The sequence below is a fragment of the Salmo salar genome, chromosome ssa06 (assembly GCF_905237065.1).
Source record: "Salmo salar chromosome ssa06, Ssal_v3.1, whole genome shotgun sequence".
NCBI classification, from domain to species: domain Eukaryota; kingdom Metazoa; phylum Chordata; class Actinopteri; order Salmoniformes; family Salmonidae; genus Salmo; species Salmo salar.
This window is the reverse complement of record NC_059447.1, coordinates 93,949,462-93,972,142: the sequence shown is the minus strand read 5'-3', so window position 1 is coordinate 93,972,142 and position 22,681 is coordinate 93,949,462. Positions and strand designations below refer to the sequence as shown.

General features: G+C 50.9%; 1 protein-coding gene across 3 annotated transcripts in view; it reads left to right on the top strand.

Annotated features, from left to right (window-relative positions):
- The window catches only part of LOC106608373 (dihydroxyacetone phosphate acyltransferase), a 42,778-nt gene extending 25,476 nt beyond the window's left edge, over positions 1 to 17,302 (top strand). Inside the window, exons 9-17 of one of the 3 annotated variants that reach the window (XM_045721225.1) lie at positions 1,313 to 1,464; positions 1,851 to 1,952; positions 3,492 to 3,752; positions 4,796 to 4,875; positions 4,954 to 5,094; positions 5,354 to 5,453; positions 15,153 to 15,246; positions 15,331 to 15,392; positions 16,705 to 17,302. In XM_045721225.1, the coding sequence (XP_045577181.1) occupies positions 1,313 to 1,464; positions 1,851 to 1,952; positions 3,492 to 3,752; positions 4,796 to 4,875; positions 4,954 to 5,094; positions 5,354 to 5,453; positions 15,153 to 15,246; positions 15,331 to 15,392; positions 16,705 to 16,748 (1,036 nt within the window). In that variant the 3' untranslated portion in view covers positions 16,749 to 17,302. The other 2 variants (XM_045721224.1, XM_045721226.1) reach the window with 2 other exon arrangements.
- The last annotated feature ends 5,379 nt before the right edge of the window (positions 17,303 to 22,681 follow it).

The following is a 22,681-nucleotide window of genomic DNA, read 5'->3' as shown; positions in this document are numbered from 1 at the left end:
TTTTGGCCCATTCCTCCTGACAGAGCTGGTGTAACTGAGTCAGGTTTGTAGGCCTCCTTGCTCGCACACACTTTTTCAGTTCTGCCCACAAATTTTCTATGGGATTGAGGTAAGGGCTTTATGATGGCCACTCCAATACCTTGACTTTGTTGTCCTTAAGCCATTTTGCCACAACTTTGGAAGTATGCTTGGGGTCATTGTCCATTTGGAAGACCCATTTGCAACCAAGCTTTAACTTCCTGACTGATGTCTTGAGATGTTGCTTCAATATATCCACATAATTTTCCTGCCTCACGATGCCATCTATTTTGTGAAGTGCACCAGTCCCTCCTGCAGCAAAGCACCCCCACAACATGATGCTGCCACCCCCGTGCTTCACGGTTGGGATGGTGTTCTTCAGCTTCCAAGCCTCCCCCTTTTTCCTCCAAACATAACGATGGTCATTATGGCCAAACAGTTCTATTTTTGTTTCATCAGACCAGAGGACATTTCGACAAAAAGTACGATCTTTGTCCACATGTGCAGTTGCAAACCGTAGTCTGGCTTTTTTATGGCGGTTTTGGAGCAGTGGCTTCTTCCTTGCTGAGCGGCCTTTCAGGTTATGTCGATATAGGACTTTTTTACTGTGGATATAGATACTTTTGTACCTGTTTCCTCCAGCATCTTCACAAGGTCCTTTGGGATTGATTTGCACTTTTCGCACCAAAGTATGTTAATCTCTAGGAGACAGAAGGCATCTCCTTCCTGAGCGGTATGACGGCTGCGTTTGTACAGATGAACGTGGTACCTTCAGACGTTTGGAAATTGCTCCCAAAGATGAACCAGACTTGTGGAGGTCTACAATTTGTTTTCTGAGGTCTTGGTTGATTTCTTTTGATTTTCCCAAGATGTCAAGCAAAGAGGCACTGAGTTTGAAGGTGGGCCTTGGCATACATCCATAGGTACACCTCCAATTGACTCAAATGAGGTCAATTAGCCTATCAGAAGCTTCTAAAGCCATGACATCATATTCTGGAATTTTCCAAGCTGTTTAAAGGCACAGTCAACTTAGTGTATGTAAACTTCTGTCCCACTGGAATTGTGATACAGTGAAATAATCTGTCTGTAAACAATTGTTGGAAAAATGACTTGTCTTGTACAAAGTAGATGTCCTAACCGACCTGCCAAAACTGTAGTTTGTTAACAAGAAATTTGTGGAGTGGTTGGAAAAACAAGTTTTTAAATGACTCCAACCTAAGTGGACGTAAACTTCTGACTTCAACTTCTATCTTTTCTGAATTTTTCTCGTCCCCCCCCCACGTCTCTCCCTCAGAGACCTTCCCCATAGGCCCAGCGTAGAGACCCAGGAGTGTGTGAGCTGGCTAGCCCAGCAAGTGATTCGTGTCCAGGAACAGAACTCAATCCTCAGTCCCTGGTCTCTCATGGCCTGCCTGGTGCTCCAGGGTCATCAGAACACAGACCCAGGTAGACGGCTGAGTATGAGGAGCAGGACGATATGTATCGTCCCACTGTAGCTCGGGTTGGTAGAGCACGGTGTTTACAACGCCAGGGTTGTGGGTTCGATTCCCACCAGGGGACGGACAGACAGACGGACAGACGGACAGACAGACAGACAGACAGACAGACAGACAGACAGACAGACAGACAGACAGACAGACAGACAGACAGACAGACAGACAGACAGACAGACAGAGAGAGAGAACGAACTACTGTAAGTCGCTCTGGATAAGAGCGTCTGCTAAATTGACTCAAATGTATCCCAGTCAGTCATTACTCTCATTTAACAAAAGCTGATTGTTGTTGTTGTTGTTGTTGTTGTTGTTGATGATGCTTCACGGTATTACCAGCAGGAGAGGAACAAGAGAAAGGTCTCTCCTGGGAGCTGCTTACCCAGAAGACACTGTGGCTCAAGGGGCTGGCGATCAGCTTCGGGGCCCGCCTTGACTGGCCTGGTAGGTGTACGGCCCATTGGTTGGTTGATTCTTCCACAGGCAGATATGTTGATCCTAGATGTTTCTGAAACAGTACTAAACCTAAGGACAGGAAGTGCTGCTGCTGTCTATGGTCCGGATATATCAAGGACAGTCCCGTTCACCAGTTAGAGAGATAGACAGACAGACAGACAGACAGACAGACAGACAGACAGACAGACAGACAGACAGACAGACAGACAGACAGACAGACAGACAGATTCAGGACTCCACAGATTTAGGACTCCACAGATTTAGGACTCCACAGATTTAGGACTCCACAGATTCAGGACTCCACAGATTTAGGACTCCACAGATTCAGGACTCCACAGATTCAGGACTCCACAATAGAGCTCTGTCTCAGTTAATACACACGAATCCTGATCTAGGATCAGGTCCCCACCTGGTTTCGACCCATCTTATTCGTTATGATCTAACAGGCTATACTGACCTGAGATCAGTATTTTACTGTGATCCAGTCTAGATGGTACACAGTATGGTACACTTTAGAAATGAGACGGACAGACGACAAATCTGCCTTTTTATAAATCGTATGTTGTAATCAAATCAAATTTATTTATATAGCCCTTCTTACATCAGCTGATATCTCAAAAGTGCTGTACAGAAACCCTCAAAATATCTGATATCTCAGAGCTGTACAGAAACCCTCAAAATATCTGATATCTCAGAGCTGTACAGAAACCCTCAAAATATCTGATATCTCAGAGCTGTACAGAAACCCTCAAAATATCTGATATCTCAGAGCTGTACAGAAACCCTCAAAATATCTGATATCTCAGAGCTGTACAGAAACCCTCAAAATATCTGATATCTCAGAGCTGTACAGAAACCCTCAAAATATCTGATATCTCAGAGCTGTACAGAAACCCTCAAAATATCTGATATCTCAGAGCTGTACAGAAACCCTCAAAATATCTGATATCTCAGAGCTGTACAGAAACCCTCAAAATATCTGATATCTCAGAGCTGTACAGAAACACTCAAAATATCTGATATCTCAGAGCTGTACAGAAACCCTCAAAATATCTGATATCTCAGAGCTGTACAGAAACCCTCAAAAATATCTGATATCTCAGAGCTGTACAGAAACCCTCAAAATATCTGATATCTCAGAGCTGTACAGAAACCCTCAAAATATCTGATATCTCAGAGCTGTACAGAAACCCTCAAAATATCTGATATCTCAGAGCTGTACAGAAACCCTCAAAATATCTCAGAGCTGTACAGAAACACTCAAAATATCTGATATCTCAGAGCTGTACAGAAACCCTCAAAATATCTGATATCTCAGAGCTGTACAGAAACACTCAAAATATCTGATATCTCAGAGCTGTACAGAAACCCTCAAAATATCTCAGAGCTGTACAGAAACCCTCAAAATATCTGATATCTCAGAGCTGTAATCATACCTAAAAGACAGACACACACACACACACACACACAGACACAGACCTGGAATTGTCCTCAGTGCAGTGATGTCTTTCTCTGTCCTCCCTATAGACCAACTACCTGAAATCCAGGTGATGGCGTCCAGCATGGCCCTGCACCGCTCTGTGATTCGCTGTCGCCGGGGCCGTGTCACACTGCTGGAGGAAGAGGAGGGGCCTGTGGGGGCTGGGCCTTTCACAACAGAGGAGGGTGTGGTCAGGCGGGCGCGGGCGGTACTTATGGTTGCGGCCTATAGGAACCAGGCGCTGCATGTTTTCATCCGTCCAGCCATGTTGGCTCTGGCCGTACACACAACACAAGGCTCCAGGAGAGGTGAGTTACACACTGATCGTCTGTCTGTCTGTGTCCTTGTCTCTCCATCTGTAGCTGGTTCCTGTCTGTCTCCTTGTCTCTCCATCTGTAGCTGGTTCCTGTCTGTCTGTCTCCTTGTCTCTCCATCTGTAGCTGGTTCCTGTCTGTCTGTCTGTCTGTCTGTCTGTCTGTCTGTCTGTCTGTCTGTCTGTCTGTCTGTCTGTCTGTCTGTCTGTCTGTCTCCTTGTCTCTCCATCTGTAGCTGGTTCCTGTCTGTCTGTCTGTCTGTCTGTCTGTCTGTCTGTCTGTCTGTCTGTCTGTCTCCTTGTCTCTCCATCTGTAGCTGGTTCCTGTCTGTCTCCTTGTCTGTCCATCTGTAGCTGGTTCCTGTCTGTCTGTCTGTCTGTCCATCTGTAGCTGGTTCCTGTCTGTCTGTCTGTCTGTCTGTCTGTCTGTCTGTCCGTCTGTAGCTGGTTCCTGTCTGTCTGTCTGTCTGTCTGTCTGTCTGTCTGTCTGTCTGTCTGTCTGTCTGTCTCCTTGTCTCTCCATCTGTAGCTGGTTCCTGTCTGTCTGTCTGTCTGTCTGTCTGTCTGTCTGTCTGTCTGTCTGTCTGTCTGTCTGTCTCCTTGTCTCTCCATCTGTAGCTGGTTCCTGTCTGTCTGTCTGTCTGTCTGTCTCTGTCTGTCTGTCTGTCTGTCTGTCTGTCTGTCTGTCTGTCTCCTTGTCTCTCCATCTGTAGCTGGTTCCTGTCTGTCTCCTTGTCTGTCCATCTGTAGCTGGTTCCTGTCTGTCTGTCTGTCTGTCTGTCTGTCTGTCTGTCTGTCTGTCTGTCTGTCTGTCTGTCTGTCTGTCCGTCTGTAGCTGGTTCCTGTCTGTCTGTCTGTCTGTCTGTCTGTCTGTCTGTCTGTCTGTCTGTCTGTCTGTCTGTCTGTCTGTCTGTCTGTCTGTAGCTGGTTCCTGTCTGTCTGTCTGTCTGTCTGTCTGTCTGTCTGTCTGTCTGTCTGTCTGTCTGTCTGTCTGTCTGTCTGTCTGGTCTGTCTCACCATATCTCTTTGTGTCTCCAGAGGACATCTATAGCTCCTTCAGGTTCCTCCTGGACCTCTTCTCCAACGACTTCATCTTCATCACTGGCAGATCGTCACAGGTCGGTCTTCACCTGTAACCGAGAATTGTGATGCATTCTGGGTAAATTGTGACTGATCTATGCCTCTGTGTCCGGAAGGACTTTGAGGAGGCATGTTCGTTACTCAGGAAATGTGGAGCAGTCCAGACCAGTCAACAGGAAGTGACATCACCAGAGGAGGGTCAGAGTACTACCTCGTTCCTGCGAGCCCTGCTGCAGCCCTTCATAGACGCCTACCAGGTATGCGGAGGACTTCATGTGCGTTTCAAATAGCACCCTATTCCCTACAGACGGGCCCCGTTCCCTAGAGACGGGCCCCGTCCCCTAGAGACGAACCCCGTCCCCTACAGACGGGCCCCGTCCCCTACAGACGGGCCCCGTCCCCTACAGACGGGCCCTGTTCCCCAGACACTGATCTCAGGTCTAATCTTAACCCCTATCCCAAGTCCGTTTCAAATACCCTCCACTAAAGTGTGTGTGTGTGTGTGTGTGTGTTCAGGTGGTGTTCAGTCACCTGTGTGTGGAGGAGGTTGAGGTGTTCACAGAGAGACAGATGGTTCCTGCCGTCCGCAGCCTGGCCACCAAGCTCCTCTTATCAGGTAACTGACTCACTCCTGTCCTCTCTCTCCCCTGAGACACGGCCTGTCCTGTCCTCTCCTCTCTCCCCCCTGAAACACGGCCTGTCCTGTCCTCTCTCTCCCCTAAAACACGGCCTGTCCTGTCCTCTCTCTCCCCCCTGACGCTCGGCCTGTCCTGTCCTCTCCTCTCTCTCCCCTGACGCTCGGCCTGTCCTGTCCTCTCCTCTCTCTCCCCTGACGCTCGGCCTGTCCTGTCCTCTCTCTCCCCTGAAACACGGCCTGTCCTGTCCTCTCTCCCCCCTGAAACACGGTCTGTCCTGTCCTCTCTCTCCCCTGACGCTCGGCCTGTCCTGTCCTCTCTCTCTCCCCCTGACGCTCGGCCTGTCCTGTCCTCTCTCTCTCCCCCTGACGCTCGGCCTGTCCTGTCCTCTCTCTCTCCCCCTGACGCTCGGCCTGTCCTGTCCTCTCTCTTCCCCCTGACGCTCGGCCTGTCCTGTCCTCTCTCTCTCCCCCTGACGCTCGGCCTGTCCTGTCCTCTCTCTCTCCCCCTGACGCTCGGCCTGTCCTGTCCTCTCTCTCTCCCCCCTGACGCTCGGCCTGTCCTGTCCTCTCCTCTCCCCCCTGACGCTCGGCCTGTCCTGTCCTCTCTCTCTCCCCCCTGACGCTCGGCCTGTCCTGTCCTCACTCCCCCCTGAAACACGGCCTGTCCTCTCTCTCCCCTGACGCTCGGCCTGTCCTCTCCTCTCTCCCCCCTGAGAGACGTCCTGTCCTTGAACCTTGGTCCAGCACCTCTAAGGGTCCTCTCTACTTGTTCTGTAAACTGTGCAGTGCCATTTTCCCATGTGCACCTACCTTCTGGTAATTCGAGTTTCAGTCAATTCGAGTGACAGCAAGTAAGATGCCTGCCCAGCGATATCCAACACAGCAGAGAGCGAGAGAAAGCAATGACCTTGTACACATCTGAACATACACCAACTTTGTGGCGACAGTTTGGCGAAGGCCCTTTCCTGTTTCAGCATGAAAATTCCCCCCTGTGCACAAAGCGAGGTCCATACTGAAATGGTTTGTTGAGATCGATGTGGAAGAACTTGACTGGCCCGCACAGAGCCCTGACCTCAACCCCGTCGAACACCTTTGTGATAAATTGGAACGCCGACTGCGAGCCAGGACTAAATCGCCCAACATCAGTGTCCCGACCTCACTAATGCTCTCGTGGCTGAATGGAAGCAAGTCCCTGCAACAATGTTCCAACATCTAGTGGAAAGCCTTCCCAGAAGACTGGAGGCTGTTATTAGCAGCAAAGGAGGGGGGACCAACTCCATATTAATGCCCATGATTTTGGAATGAGATGTTCGACTAGCAGGTGTCCACATACTTTTGGTCATGTAGTGTATGTTGTTTAGTACCTTTTCAGGAACTACTTTCGGCTCATGAACGCTATTTTTCAAAACTACCTGAAATTATATCAATTACATCAAACGTTGACAAGGCATCTTTACAGCTGCAATATGTCACTTTTTGGGGCATGTGAATTATAGATAGGTAATTCTCATTGAAAGTCAGTCTAAGAAGCAGTAGATCTGTTCTATGTGCATCATTTCTATGCTTCCCGTTTTTTTAAATTTTTTGCGTCGTTTACTTTTCGATTTTGTACACCAGCTTCAAACATCTGAAAGTACTATATTTTTGGTTATGGAAAAATATATTTCACCACAGTTTAGCTTCTACAATGATTCTCTACATTCTCTGTGTTTTTGTTTTGTCTCATAAACTGAAATCAGATAAACTATTAGAATTTTAGTAACCAGTCAATGGCAGATCTATTTCTGCACTTTTCATTTATAACAAATAAAGTAACAAATATATAAAAACAAAACGCTCTGTCCCTCTCCCATTCAGCCAGTCCACCAGGTGGCGCTCTGTCCCTCTCCCATTCAGCCAGTCCACCAGGTGGCGCTCTGTCCCTCTCCCATTAAGCCAGTCCACCAGGTGGCGCTCTGTCCCTCTCCCATTCAGCCAGTCCACCAGGTGGCGCTCTGTCCCTCTCCCATTCAGCCAGTCCACCAGGTGGCGCTCTGTCCCTCTCCCATTAAGCCAGTCCACAAGGTGGCGCTCTGTCCCTCTCCCATTCAGCCAGTCCACCAGGTGGCGCTCTGTCCCTCTCCCATTCAGCCAGTCCACCAGGTGGCGCTCTGTCCCTCTCCCATTCAGCCAGTCCACCAGGTGGCGCTCTGTCCCTCTCCCATTCAGCCAGTCCACCAGGTGGCGCTCTGTCCCTCTCCCATTCAGCCAGTCCACCAGGTGGCGCTCTGTCCCTCTCCCATTCAGCCAGTCCACCAGGTGGCGCTCTGTCCCTCTCCCATTCAGCCAGTCCACCAGGTGGCGCTCTGTCCCTCTCTCATTCAGCCAGTCCACCAGGTGGCGCTCTGTCCCTCTCCCATTCAGCCAGTCCACCAGGTGGCGCTCTGTCTCTCTCCCATTCAGCCAGTCCACAAGGTGGCTCTCTGTCCCTCTCCCATTCAGCCAGTGGCGCTCTGTCCCTCTCCCATTCAGCCAGTCCACCAGGTGGCGCTCTGTCCCTCTCCCATTCAGCCAGTCCACAAGGTGGCGCTCTGTCCCTCTCCCATTCAGCCAGTCCACCAGGTGGCGCTCTGTCCCTCTCCCATTCAGCCAGTCCACCAGGTGGCGCTCTGTCCCTCTCCCATTCAGCCAGTCCACCAGGTGGCGCTCTGTCCCTCTCCCATTAAGCCAGTCCACCAGGTGGCGCTCTGTCCCTCTCCCATTCAGCCAGTCCACCAGGTGGCGCTCTGTCCCTCTCCCATTCAGCCAGTCCACCAGGTGGCGCTCTGTCCCTCTCCCATTCAGCCAGTCCACCAGGTGGCGCTCTGTCCCTCTCCCATTCAGCCAGTCCACCAGGTGGCGCTCTGTCCCTCTCCCATTCAGCCAGTCCACCAGGTGGCGCTCTGTCCCTCTCCCATTCAGCCAGTCCACCAGGTGGCGCTCTGTCCCTCTCCCATTCAGCCAGTCCACCAGGTGGCGCTCTGTCCCTCTCCCATTCAGCCAGTCCACCAGGTGGCTCTCTGTCCCTCTCCCATTCAGCCAGTCCACCAGGTGGCGCTCTGTCCCTCTCCCATTCAGCCAGTCCACCAGGTGGCGCTCTGTCCCTCTCCCATTCAGCCAGTCCACCAGGTGGCGCTCTGTCCCTCTCCCATTCAGCCAGTCCACAAGGTGGCGCTCTGTCCCTCTCCCATTCAGCCAGTCCACAAGGTGGCGCTCTGTCCCTCTCCCATTCAGCCAGTCCACAAGGTGGCGCTCTGTCCCTCTCCCATTCAGCCAGTCCACAAGGTGGCGCTCTGTCCCTCTCCCATTCAGCCAGTCCACAAGGTGGCGCTCTGTCCCTCTCCCATTCAGCCAGTCCACAAGGTGGCGCTCTGTCCCTCTCCCATTCAGCCAGTCCACAAGGTGGCGCTCTGTCCCTCTCCCATTCAGCCAGTCCACAAGGTGGCGCTCTGTCCCTCTCCCATTCAGCCAGTCCACAAGGTGGCGCTCTGTCCCTCTCCCATTCAGCCAGTGGCGCTCTGTCCCTCTCCCATTCAGCCAGTCCACCAGGTGGCGCTCTGTCCCTCTCCCATTCAGCCAGTGGCGCTCTGTCCCTCTCCCATTCAGCCACTCCACCAGGTGGCGCTCTGTCCCTCTCCCATTCAGCCAGTCCACCAGGTGGCGGTCTGTCCCTCTCCCATTCAGCCAGTCCACCAGGTGGCGCTCTGTCCCTCTCCCATTCAGCCAGTCCACCAGGTGGCGCTCTGTCCCTCTCCCATTCAGCCAGTCCACAAGGTGGCGCTCTGTCCCTCTCCCATTCAGCCAGTCCACAAGGTGGCGCTCTGTTCCTCTCCCATTCAGCCAGTCCACAAGGTGGCGCTCTGTCCCTCTCCCATTCAGCCAGTGGCGCTCTGTCCCTCTCCCATTCAGCCAGTCCACCTGGTGGCGCTCTGTCCCTCTCCCATTCAGCCAGTCCACCAGGTGGCGCTCTGTCCCTCTCCCATTCAGCCAGTCCACCAGGTGGCGCTCTGTCCCTCTCCCATTCAGCCAGTCCACCAGGTGGCGCTCTGTCCCTCTCCCATTCAGCCAGTGGCGCTCTGTCCCTCTCCCATTCAGCCAGTGGCGCTCTGTCCCTCTCCCATTCAGCCAGTGGCGCTCTGTCCCTCTCCCATTCAGCCAGTGGCGCTCTGTCCCTCTCCCATTCAGCCAGTCCACCAGGTGGCGCTCTGTCCCTCTCCCATTCAGCCAGTCCACAAGGTGGCGCTCTGTCTCTCTCCCATTCAGCCAGTCCACAAGGTGGCGCTCTGTCCCTCTCCCATTCAGCCAGTCCACAAGGTGGCGCTCTGTCCCTCTCCCATTCAGCCAGTCCACAAGGTGGCGCTCTGTCCCTCTCCCATTCAGCCAGTCCACAAGGTGGCGCTCTGTCCCTCTCCCATTCAGCCAGTCCACCAGGTGGCGCTCTGTCCCTCTCCCATTCAGCCAGTCCACCAGGTGGCGCTCTGTCCCTCTCCCATTCAGCCAGTCCACCAGGTGGCGCTCTGTCCCTCTCCCATTCAGCCAGTCCACCAGGTGGCGCTCTGTCCCTCTCCCATTCAGCCAGTCCACCAGGTGGCGCTCTGTCCCTCTCCCATTCAGCCAGTCCACAAGGTGGCGCTCTGTCCCTCTCCCATTCAGCCAGTCCACAAGGTGGCGCTCTGTCCCTCTCCCATTCAGCCAGTCCACAAGGTGGCGCTCTGTCCCTCTCCCATTCAGCCAGTGGCGCTCTGTCCCTCTCCCATTCAGCCAGTGGCGCTCTGTCCCTCTCCCATTCAGCCAGTCCACCAGGTGGCGCTCTGTCCCGCTTCCATTCAGCCAGTCCACAAGGTGGCGCTCTGTCCCTCTCCCATTCAGCCAGTCCACAAGGTGGCGCTCTGTCCCTCTCCCATTCAGCCAGTCCACAAGGTGGCGCTCTGTCCCTCTCCCATTCAGCCAGTCCACAAGGTGGCGCTCTGTCCCTCTCCCATTCAGCCAGTCCACAAGGTGGCGCTCTGTCCCTCTCCCATTCCGGCCAGTCCACAAGGTGGCGCTCTGTCCCTCTCCCATTCAGCCAGTTGCGCTCTGTCCCGCTCCCATTCAGCCAGTCCACAAGGTGGCGCTCTGTCCCTCTCCCATTCAGCCAGTCCACAAGGTGGCGCTCTGTCCCTCTCCCATTCAGCCACTCCACCAGGTGGCGCTCTGTCCCTCTCCCATTCAGCCAGTCCACAAGGTGGCGCTCTGTCCCTCTCCCATTCAGCCAGTCCACAAGGTGGCGCTCTGTCCCTCTCCCATTCAGCCAGTCCACCAGGTGGCGCTTTGTCCCTCTCCCATTCAGCCAGTCCACAAGGTGGCGCTCTGTCCCTCTCCCATTCAGCCAGTCCACCAGGTGGCGCTTTGTCCCTCTCCCATTCAGCCAGTCCACCAGGTGGCGCTCTGTCCCACCAGGTGTACTGCAGGTTTCGAGAAAAAAACCTCAATGTGTGTCGAACGCAGGCTGTAATGAAGGTGCTGGTCCAATGTGCGCCGTCTATTGGGACTTCCGTGCACAGCCGACCACGGGGCTCGAACCCAAGCTGTAGTGAAGCATCAGCAGGGAAGTTCCTCAACCTCTCTGGGGTATGTGGGACGCTAGCGGCAAATTCAAAACAACAAAAATCTCATAATTCAAATTTCTCAAACATACAACTATTATATCCCATTTTAAAGATACACTTCTCATTAATCCAACCACATTGTCCGATTTTCAAAAAGGCTTTACGGCGAAAGCATAACATTTAGATTATGTTAGGACAGCGCCAAAGACAAGAAAAACCACACAGCCATTTTCCAAGCAAGAAGAGGCGTCACAAAAACCAGAAATGCAGCTAAAATGAATCACTAACCTTTGATGATCTTCATCAGATGGCACTCATAGGATTTCATGTTACACAATACATGTATGTTTTTCTCGATAAAGTTCATATTTATATCCAAAAAAACCATTTTACATTGGCGTGTAATGTTCAGAAATGTTTTGCCTCCAAAACTGCCGGTGAATTAGCACATCAATTTACAGAAATACTCATCATAAACGTTGATAAAAATATTCAACAGTTATTCAAAGAATTATAGATAAACTTCTCCTTAATGCAACCGCTGTGACAGATTTCAAAAAAGCTTTACGTGGAAAGCAAATTGTGCAATAATCTGAGTACTGCGCTCAGACACCAAAACAAGCCATACAGACACCCGCCATTTTAGAGTCAACAGAAATGACAAAAATTACATTATAAATATTCACTTTGATGATCTTCATCAGAATGCACTCCCAGGAACCCCAGTTCCACGATAAATGTTTGTTTTGTTCGATAAAGTCCATCATTTATGTCCAAATACCTCCTTTTTGGTCGCGCGTTTAGTCCACTACTCCAAATGCAGGAAGCGCGCGCAAAATGTCACAACGAAAAGTAAAAAAAAAAAAAAAAGTTATATTTACGTTCGTAGAAACATGTCAAACGATGTATAGCATCAATCTTTAGGATGTTTTTATCATAAATCTTCCATAATATTCCAACCGGACGATTCCTTTGTCTTCAGAAAAGGAACACAGCTAACTCTCACGTGAGCGCGCGCCACTGAACTCATGTCATTTTCTCACTCATCTACTTCCAGGATCTCTTATTCTCTCCCCATTCACAGTAGAAGCATGAAACAACGTTCTAAAGACTGTTGACATCTAGTGGAAGCCTTAGGAAGTGCAAAATGACCCCACAGACACTGTATACTGTAAAGGCAATCACTTGAAAAACTACGAGCCTCAGATTTCCACACTTCCTGGTTGGATTTTTCTCAGGTTTTTGCCTGCCATATGAGTTCTGTTATACTCACAGACATCATTCAAACAGTTTTAGAAACTTCTGAGTGTTTTCTATCCAAATCTACTAATAATATGCATATCCTACCTTCTGGGCCTGAGTAGCAGGCAGTTTACTACGGGCACGCCTTTCATCCGGACGTCAAAATACTGCCCCCTACCCTAGATAAGTTAAAGCTGTACCATTCAGAAGGCAAACGGCGTCTTTATATGAGTATCAAGCCCTGTCGTCTTATCAAGCCCTGTCGTCTTGTTTGTGTGTCTCTAGGAGAGCTGAAGTCTTATGAAGCCCTGTCATCTTGTTTGTGTGTGTGTCTAGGCGAGCTGAAGTCTTATGAAGCCCTGTCGTCTTGTTTGTGTGTGTGTGTCTAGGCAAGCTGAAGTCTTATGAAGCCCTGTCGTCTTGTTTGTGTGTGTGTCTAGGCGAGCTGAAGTCTTATGAAGCCCTGTCATCTTGTTTGTGTGTGTGTCTAGGCGAGCTGAAGTCTTATGAAGCCCTGTCATCTTGTTTGTGTGTGTGTCTAGGCGAGCTAAAGTCTTATGAAGCCCTGTCATCTTGTTTGTGTGTCTCTAGGCGAGCTGAAGTCTTATGAAGCCCTGTCGTCTTGTTTGTGTGTCTCTAGGCGAGCTGAAGTCTTATGAAGCCCTGTCGTCTTGTTTGTGTGTGTGTGTCTAGGCAAGCTGAAGTCTTATGAAGCCCTGTCGTCTTGTTTGTGTGTGTGTGTCTAGGCAAGCTGAAGTCTTATGAAGCCCTGTCGTCTTGTTTGTGTGTGTGTGTCTAGGCAAGCTGAAGTCTTATGAAGCCCTGTCGTCTTGTTTGTGTGTGTGTGTCTAGGCAAGCTGAAGTCTTATGAAGCCCTGTCGTCTTGTTTGTGTGTGTGTGTCTAGGCGAGCTAAAGTCTTATGAAGCCCTGTCATCTTGTTTGTGTGTCTCTAGGCGAGCTGAAGTCTTATGAAGCCCTGTCGTCTTGTTTGTGTGTCTCTAGGCGAGCTGAAGTCTTATGAAGCCCTGTCGTCTTGTTTGTGTGTGTGTGTCTAGGCAAGCTGAAGTCTTATGAAGCCCTGTCGTCTTGTTTGTGTGTGTGTGTCTAGGCAAGCTGAAGTCTTATGAAGCCCTGTCGTCTTGTTTGTGTGTGTGTGTCTAGGCAAGCTGAAGTCTTATGAAGCCCTGTCGTCTTGTTTGTGTGTGTGTGTCTAGGCAAGCTGAAGTCTTATGAAGCCCTGTCGTCTTGTTTGTGTGTCTCTAGGCGAGCTGAAGTCTTATGAAGCCCTGTCGTCTTGTTTGTGTGTCTCTAGGCGAGCTGAAGTCTTATGAAGCCCTGTCGTCTTGTTTGTGTGTGTGTGTCTAGGCAAGCTGAAGTCTTATGAAGCCCTGTCGTCTTGTTTGTGTGTGTGTGTCTAGGCAAGCTGAAGTCTTATGAAGCCCTGTCGTCTTGTTTGTGTGTGTGTGTCTAGGCAAGCTGAAGTCTTATGAAGCCCTGTCGTCTTGTTTGTGTGTGTGTGTCTAGGCAAGCTGAAGTCTTATGAAGCCCTGTCGTCTTGTTTGTGTGTGTGTGTCTAGGCAAGCTGAAGTCTTATGAAGCCCTGTCGTCTTGTTTGTGTGTGTGTGTCTAGGCGAGCTAAAGTCTTATGAAGCCCTGTCATCTTGTTTGTGTGTCTCTAGGCGAGCTGAAGTCTTATGAAGCCCTGTCGTCTTGTTTGTGTGTCTCTAGGCGAGCTGAAGTCTTATGAAGCCCTGTCGTCTTGTTTGTGTGTGTGTGTCTAGGCAAGCTGAAGTCTTATGAAGCCCTGTCGTCTTGTTTGTGTGTGTGTGTCTAGGCAAGCTGAAGTCTTATGAAGCCCTGTCGTCTTGTTTGTGTGTGTGTGTCTAGGCAAGCTGAAGTCTTATGAAGCCCTGTCGTCTTGTTTGTGTGTGTGTGTCTAGGCAAGCTGAAGTCTTATGAAGCCCTGTCGTCTTGTTTGTGTGTGTGTGTCTAGGCAAGCTGAAGTCTTATGAAGCCCTGTCGTCTTGTTTGTGTGTGTGTGTCTAGGCAAGCTGAAGTCTTATGAAGCCCTGTCGTCTTGTTTGTGTGTGTGTCTAGGCGAGCTGAAGTCTTATGAAGCCCTGTCGTCTTGTTTGTTTGTGTGTCTCTAGGCGAGCTGAAGTCTTATCAAGCCCTGTCGTCTTGTTTGTGTGTGTGTGTCTAGGCGAGCTGAAGTCTTATGAAGCCCTGTCATCTTGTTTGTGTGTGTGTGTCTAGGCAAGCTGAAGTCTTATGAAGCCCTGTCGTCTTGTTTGTGTGTGTGTGTCTAGGCAAGCTGAAGTCTTATGAAGCCCTGTCATCTTGTTTGTGTGTGTGTGTCTAGGCAAGCTAAAGTCTTATGAAGCCCTGTCGTCTTGTGTGTGTGTGTCTAGGCAAGCTAAAGTCTTATGAAGCCCTGTCGTCTTGTTTGTGTGTCTCTAGGCGAGCTGAAGTCTTATGAAGCCCTGTCATCTTGTTTGTGTGTCTCTAGGCGAGCTGAAGTCTTATGAAGCCCTGTCGTCTTGTTTGTGTGTGTGTGTCTAGGCAAGCTGAAGTCTTATGAAGCCCTGTCGTCTTGTTTGTGTGTGTGTGTCTAGGCAAGCTGAAGTCTTATGAAGCCCTGTCATCTTGTTTGTGTGTGTGTGTCTAGGCGAGCTGAAGTCTTATGAAGCCCTGTCATCTTGTTTGTGTGTGTGTGTCTAGGCGAGCTGAAGTCTTATGAAGCCCTGTCATCTTGTGTGTGTGTGTTTCTAGGCGAGCTGAAGTCTTATGAAGCCCTGTCATCTTGTGTGTGTGTGTGTGTGTTTCTAGGCGAGCTGAAGTCTTATGAAGCCCTGTCGTCTGATACCCAGAAGAATGTCCTGTCAGCTCTGCTGAGACTGGGGGCTGTGACCAGGCCGAGAACGTTAGTACACTTGAATGTAGTCCATTTGAATTTAGTACACTTCAGTGGTTTCTGTGTGCTGTTATTAATGCTGTCTGATTACAGAGCTGAACATGGTGAATTCAGAGCCAACAAGCCAGCCATCCGGAGATTAGCGGATACTCTGGGTAAGAACGTGGAAATGCCGTGTCCAACTCTCTTTATAATAAGTAATGAATAAAATATTCTGTGTACATACTCTCTGCTAAAGTTACTGTAAGTCACTACAATTTTAATGGTTTCAGTGAGTTCTGTTTCTGTCTCTCTCCCTCTCTCTCCCCGTCTTCCCTCTCTCTCGCTCTGTCTTCCCTCCCCTCGCTCTCTCCCGTCTCCCCCCTCTCCCATCTCCCCTCTCGCTCTCTCCCATCTCCCCTCTCGCTCTCTCCCATCTCGCTCTCTCCCGTCTCCCCTCTCGCTCTCTCCCGTCTCCCCCATCTCCCCCTCTCGCTCCGTCTATCTCTCTCCCCGTCTTCCTCTCTCTCGCTCTGTCTTCCCTCCCTCGCTCTCTCCCGTCTCCCCCGTCTCCCATCTCCCCCTCTCGCTCTCTCCCGTCTCGCTCTCTCCCGTCTCCCCCTCTCGCTCCGTCTATCTCTCTCCCCGTCTCCCCTCTCTCTCGCTCTGTCTTCCCTCCCCTCGCTCTCTCCCGTCTCCCCCCTCTCCCATCTCCCCTCTCGCTCTCTCCCGTCTCCCCCCTCTCGCTCTCTCCCGTCTCCCCCCTCTCCCATCTCCCCCTCTCGCTCTCCCCCTCTCCCCTCTCGCTCTCTCGCTCCGTCTATCTCTCTCCCCGTCTCCCCTCTCTCTCGCTCTGTCTTCCCTCCCCTCGCTCTCTCCCGTCTCCCCCTCTCGCTCTCTCCCGTCTCCCTCCTCCCGCTCTCTCCCCCTCTCGCTCTCTCCCGTCTCCCCCCCTCTCGCTCTCTCCCGTCTCCCCCCTCTCGCTCTCTCCCGTCTCCCCCCTCTCGCTCTCTCCCGTCTCCCCCCTCTCGCTCTGTCTATCTCTCTCCCCGTCTCCCCTCTCTCTCTCCCGTCTCTCGCTCGCTCTCTCCGTCTCCCCCTTCTCGCTCCGTCTATCTCTCTCCCCGTCTCCCCTCTCTCTCGCTCTGTCTTCTCTCCCTCGCTCTCTCCCGTCTCCCCCCTCTCGCTCTCTCCCGTCTCCCCCTCTCCCATCTCCCCCTCTCTCTCTCTCGCTCCGTCTATCTCTCTCCCCGTCTCCCCTCTCTCTCGCTCTGTCTTCCCTCCCCTCGCTCTCTCCCGTCTCCCCCTCTCGCTCTCTCCCGTCTCCCCTCTCCCATCTCCCCCTCTCGCTCCGTCTATCTCTCTCCCCGTCTCCCCTCTCTCTCGCTCTGTCTTCCCTCCCTCGCTCTCTCCCGTCTCCCCCTCTCCCATCTCCCCCCTCTCGCTCTCTCCCGTCTCCCCCCTCTCCCGTCTGTCTCCTCCCTCCAGCGGGTAGACTGCCGGTACAGACCGCCCCTAACCCCAGGCTCTAACCCTGGAGGCCTGCAGACCAGACCAGACCAGACAGACAGACTGGACCAAACATGTCTATTCACTTCCTGTCTCCAAACCAACTCTGTGCCTGTATTCATGCAGCGTCTTTAGAGTCGAAACGCCGGGGTCCTCTCGTGCTCAGCATCACTCCAGACGCTGAACTGAACTGAACAGAGCTTCGGCACTATAAATCAACTGAACTGTAAAGCTGTGACCCGCTACAGCTGTTGTAATTATAGACCTTTATTGGCCTTAGAGTGATACCGATCCAGAGCTGCAATAAGGATCAAGTAGAATCAGTGAAGGTAATTGCTAGACTCCAGACACTTCCCCTGGAGGCCACTAGATGGCAGTCTAACCACTGAGTCAATACACACGGTCTGAGGTTCGTTGCAAGATTTCAATGTAATTCATCATACCGATCAATAAATATAATATATGCAAAGACTTATCAGATATCAACAACATGTTAATTATAAATGTTTTTTGGGGGGGGTTTTTTACATTTGATTTCCATTTTGAAGAATTCTTTAATAAAATGAATGTCACCTTATTGCAAAGACTGTTCCCTATTTTTATATTTCATGTTGGCCTCCCCTCTTCCCTAAGTAGCATTGCGATGCTTGAGGGGGGAGACGGGAGAGAGCGAGAGGGGAGAGAGCGAGAGGGGAGAGAGCGAGAGGGGGGAGACGGGAGAGAGCGAGAGGGGAGAGAGCGAGAGGGGAGAGAGCGAGAGGGGGGAGACGGGAGAGAGCGAGAGGGGAGAGAGCGAGAGGGGAGAGAGCGAGAGGGGGAGACGGGAGAGAGCGAGAGGGGAGAGAGCGAGAGGGGAGAGAGCGAGAGGGGGGAGACGGGAGAGAGCGAGAGGGGAGAGAGCGAGAGGGGAGAGAGCGAGACAGTAACAGGCAGTGTACAGTGCCTTGCAAAATTATTCATCCCCCTTAGTATTTTTCCTATTTTGTTGCATTAAAACGTGTAATTTAACTTGATTTTTATTTATTTGGATTTTATGTAACGGACATAAACAAAATAGTCCAAATTTTGGTGAAGTGAAAATAAAATGTTTTTTATTGTTTCAAAAAACAGTAGACAGTGTGTCCAGTACCACTACCGAGCTGAACCCAGCTGATGTCTCTGTCGGTCACATGGCAAACTGATCTGAACTGGCCCCTAAACAATTTATAGTCTTAAGTCCGTTAACGTGACAATCCCCAAGTAACCGTGAAGAAAGGTTATGGGAAATGTAGATCTGTAGGAAGGCAGAAATGTGACAGATTACAGGTAGAAAGAGCCCAAATGACCAACGCTGTGTGATTCATCTCCTGAAGTCAGGAGGTACTACAGACACGGGCTGAGGTCAGGAGGTATTACAGACACTGGGGCTGAGGTCAGGAGGTATTACAGACACTGGGGCTGAAGTCAGGAGGTATTACAGACACGGGCTGAGGTCAGGAGGTATTACAGACACTGGGGCTGAGGTCAGGAGGTATTACAAACACTGGGGCTGAAGTCAGGAGGTACTACAGACACTGGGGCTGAGGTCAGGAGGTACTACAGACACTGGGGCTGAGGTCAGGAGGTATTACAGACACTGGGGCTGAAGTCAGGAGGTATTACAGACACGGGCTGAAGTCAGGAGGTATTACAGACACTGGGGCTGAGGTCAGGAGGTATTACAGACACGGGCTGAAGTCAGGAGGTATTACAGACACTGGGGCTGAAGTCCGGAGGTATTACAGACACTGGGGCTGAGGTCAGGAGGTATTACAGACACGGGCTGAAGTCAGGAGGTATTACAGACACTGGGGATGAAGTCCGGAGGTATTACAGACACTGGAGCTGAGGTCAGGAGGTATTACAGACACTGGGGCTGAGGTCAGGAGGTATTACAGACACTGGGGCTGAGGTCAGGAGGTATTACAGACACTGGGGCTGAGGTCAGGAGGTATTACAGACACTGGGGCTGAGGTCAGGAGGTATTACAGACACTGGGGCTGAGGTCAGGAGGTATTACAGACACTGGGGCTGAGGTCAGGAGGTATTACAGACACTGGGGCTGAGGTCAGGAGGTATTACAGACACGGGCTGAAGTCAGGAGGTATTACAGACACTGGGGCTGAGGTCAGGAGGTATTACAGACTTTGGGGCTGAGGTCAGGAGGTATTACAGACACTGGGGCTGAAGTCAGGAGGTATTACAGACACTGGGGATGAAGTGAGGAGGTATTACAGACACTGGGGCTGAGGTTATTTAGTCAGGAGGTATTACAGACACGGGCTGAGGTCAGGAGGTATTACAGACACTGGGGCTGAGGTCAGGAGGTATTACAGACACGGGCTGAGGTCAGGAGGTACTACAGACACTGGGGCTGAGGTCAGGAGGTACTACAGACACTGGGGCTGAAGTGAGGAGGTATTACAGACACTGGGGCTGAGGTCAGGAGGTATTACAGACACTGGGGCTGAGGTCAGCAGGTATTACAGACACTGGGGCTGAGGTCAGGAGGAATTACAGACACTGGGGCTGAGGTCAGGAGGTATTACAGACACTGGGGCTGAGGTCAGGAGGTATTACAGACACTGGGGCTGAAGTCAGGAGGTATTACAGACACAGGGGCTGAGGTCAGGAGGTATTACAGACACCGGGGCTGAGGTCAGGAGGTATTACAGACACTGGGGCTGAAGTCAGGAGGTATTACAGACACTGGGGCTGAAGTCAGGAGGTATTACAGACACTGGGGGCTGAAGTTAGGAGGTATTACAGACACTTGGGCTGAGGTCAGGAGGTATTACAGACACTGGGGGCTGAAGTTAGGAGGTATTACAGACACTGGGGCTGAGGTCAGGAGGTATTACAGACACTGGGGCTGAGGTCAGGAGGTATTACAAACACTGGGGCTGAAGTCAGGAGGTACTACAGACACTGGGGCTGAGGTCAGGAGGTATTACAGACACTGGGGGCTGAGGTCAGGAGGTATTACAGACACTGGGGGCTGAAGTTAGGAGGTATTACAGACACTGGGGCTGAGGTCAGGAGGAATTACAGACACTGGGGCTGAAGTCAGGAGGTATTACAGACACTGGGGCTGAGGTCAGGAGGTATTACAGACACTGGGGCTGAAGTCAGGAGGTATTACAGACACTGGGGCTGAGGTTAGTTAGTTAGGAGGTATTACAGACACTGGGGCTGAGGTTAGTTAGTCAAGAGGTATTACAGACACGGGCTGAGGTCAGGAGGTATTACAGACACTGGGGGCTGAAGTTAGGAGGTATTACAGACACTGGGGCTGAGGTCAGGAGGTATTACAGACACTGGGGCTGAGGTCAGGAGGTATTACAAACACTGGGGCTGAAGTCAGGAGGTACTACAGACACTGGGGCTGAGGTCAGGAGGTATTACAGACACTGGGGGCTGAGGTCAGGAGGTATTACAGACACTGGGGGCTGAAGTTAGGAGGTATTACAGACACTGGGGCTGAGGTCAGGAGGAATTACAGACACTGGGGCTGAAGTCAGGAGGTATTACAGACACTGGGGCTGAGGTCAGGAGGTATTACAGACACTGGGGCTGAAGTCAGGAGGTATTACAGACACTGGGGCTGAGGTTAGTTAGTTAGGAGGTATTACAGACACTGGGGCTGAGGTTAGTTAGTCAGGAGGTATTACAGACACGGGCTGAGGTCAGGAGGTATTACAGACACTGGGGCTGAGATCAGGAGGTATTACAGACACTGGGGGCTGAGGTCAGGAGGTATTACAGACACTGGGGCTGAAGTCAGGAGGTATTACAGACACTGGGGCTGAAGTCAGGAGGTATTACAGACACTGGGGCTGAAGTCAGGAGGTATTACAGACACTGGGGCTGAGGTCAGGAGGTATTACAGACACGGGATGAAGTCAGGAGGTATTACAGACACTGGGGCTGAGGTTAGTTAGTCAGGAGGTATTACAGACACTGGGGCTGAGGTCAGAAGGTACTACAGACACTGGGGCTGAGGTCAGGAGGTATTACAGACACTGGGGCTGAGGTCAGGAGGTATTACAGACACTGGGGCTGAAGTCAGGAGGTATTACAGACACTGGGGCTGAAGTCAGGAGGTATTACAAACACTGGGGCTGAGGTCAGGAGGTATTACAGACACTGGGGCTGAGGTCAGGAGGTATTACAGACACTGGGGCTGAGGTCAGGAGGTATTACAGACACTGGGGCTGAAGTCAGGAGGTATTACAGACACTGGGGCTGAAGTCAGGAGGTATTACAGACACTGGGGCTGAAGTCAGGAGGTATTAAGTACACTGGGGCTGAGGTTAGTTAGTCAGGAGGTATTACAGACACTGGGGGCTGAAATTAATCGGGAGGTATTACAGACACTGGGGGCTGAAATTAATCGGGAGGTCCAATTTCAGGCTACGAACATCGGATGAATTATTCTGCTTTTATAAAGACTGAATTCCCGGACCTGCGACTCACCTGGCTCTGGTCTATAGTAGTGCACTATATAGGGAATAGGGCTCTGGTCTATAGTAGTGCCACTATATAGGGAATAGGGCTCTGGTCTATAGTAGTGCACTATATAGGGAATAGGGCTCTGGTCTAAAGTAGTGCACTATATAGGGAATAGGGCTCTGGTCTATAGTAGTACCACTATATAGGGAATAGGGCTCTGGTCTATAGTAGTGCACTATATAGGGAATAGGGCTCTGGTCTATAGTAGTGCACTATATAGGGAATAGGGCTCTGGTCTATAGTAGTGCACTATATAGGGAATAGGGCTCTGGTCTAAAGTAGTGCACTATATAGGGAATAGGGCTCTGGTCTATAGTAGTGCACTATATAGGGAATAGGGCTCTGGTCTATAGTAGTGCACTATATAGGGAATAGGGCTCTGGTCTATAGTAGTGCACTATATAGGGAATAGGGTGCCATAGGGCTCTGGTCTATAGTAGTGCACTATATAGGGAATAGGGTGCCATAGGGCTCTGGTCTATAGTAGTGCACTATATAGGGAATAGGGTGCCATAGGGCTCTGGTCTATAGTAGTGCACTATATAGGGAATAGGGCTCTGGTCTATAGTAGTGCACTATATAGGGAATAGGGCTCTGGTCTATAGTAGTGCACTATATAGGGAATAGGGCTCTGGTCTATAGTAGTGCACTATATAGGGAATAGGGCTCTGGTCTATAGTAGTGCACTATATAGGGAATAGGGCTCTGGTCTATAGTAGTGCACTATATAGGGAATAGGGCTCTGGTCTATAGTAGTGCACTATATAGGGAATAGGGCTCTGGTCTATAGTAGTGCACTATATAGGGAATAGGGCTCTGGTCTATAGTAGTGCACTATATAGGGAATAGGGCTCTGATCTATAGTAGTGCACTATATAGGGAATAAGGCTCTGACCTATAGTAGTGCACTATATAGGGAATAGGGCTCTGGTCTATAGTAGTGCACTATATAGGGAATAGGGCTCTGGTCTATAGTAGTGCACTATATAGGGAATAGGGCTCTGGTCTGTAGTAGTACCACTATATAGGGAATAGGGCTCTGGTCTATAGTAGTGCACTATATAGGGAATAGGGCTCTGGTCTAAAGTAGTGCACTATATAGGGAATAGGGCTCTGGTCTAAAGTAGTGCACTACATAGGGAATAGGGCTCTGGTCTATAGTAGTGCACTATATAGGGAATAGGGCTCTGGTCTATAGTAGTGCACTATATAGGGAATAGGGCTCTGGTCTATAGTAGTGCACTATATAGGGAATAGGGCTCTGGTCTATAGTAGTGCACTATATAGGGAATAGGGCTCTGGTCTAAAGTAGTACCACTATATAGGGAATAGGGCTCTGGTCTAAAGTAGTGCACTATATAGGGAATAGGGCTCTGGTCTAAAGTAGTACCACTATATAGGGAATAGGGCCCTGGTCTAAAGTAGT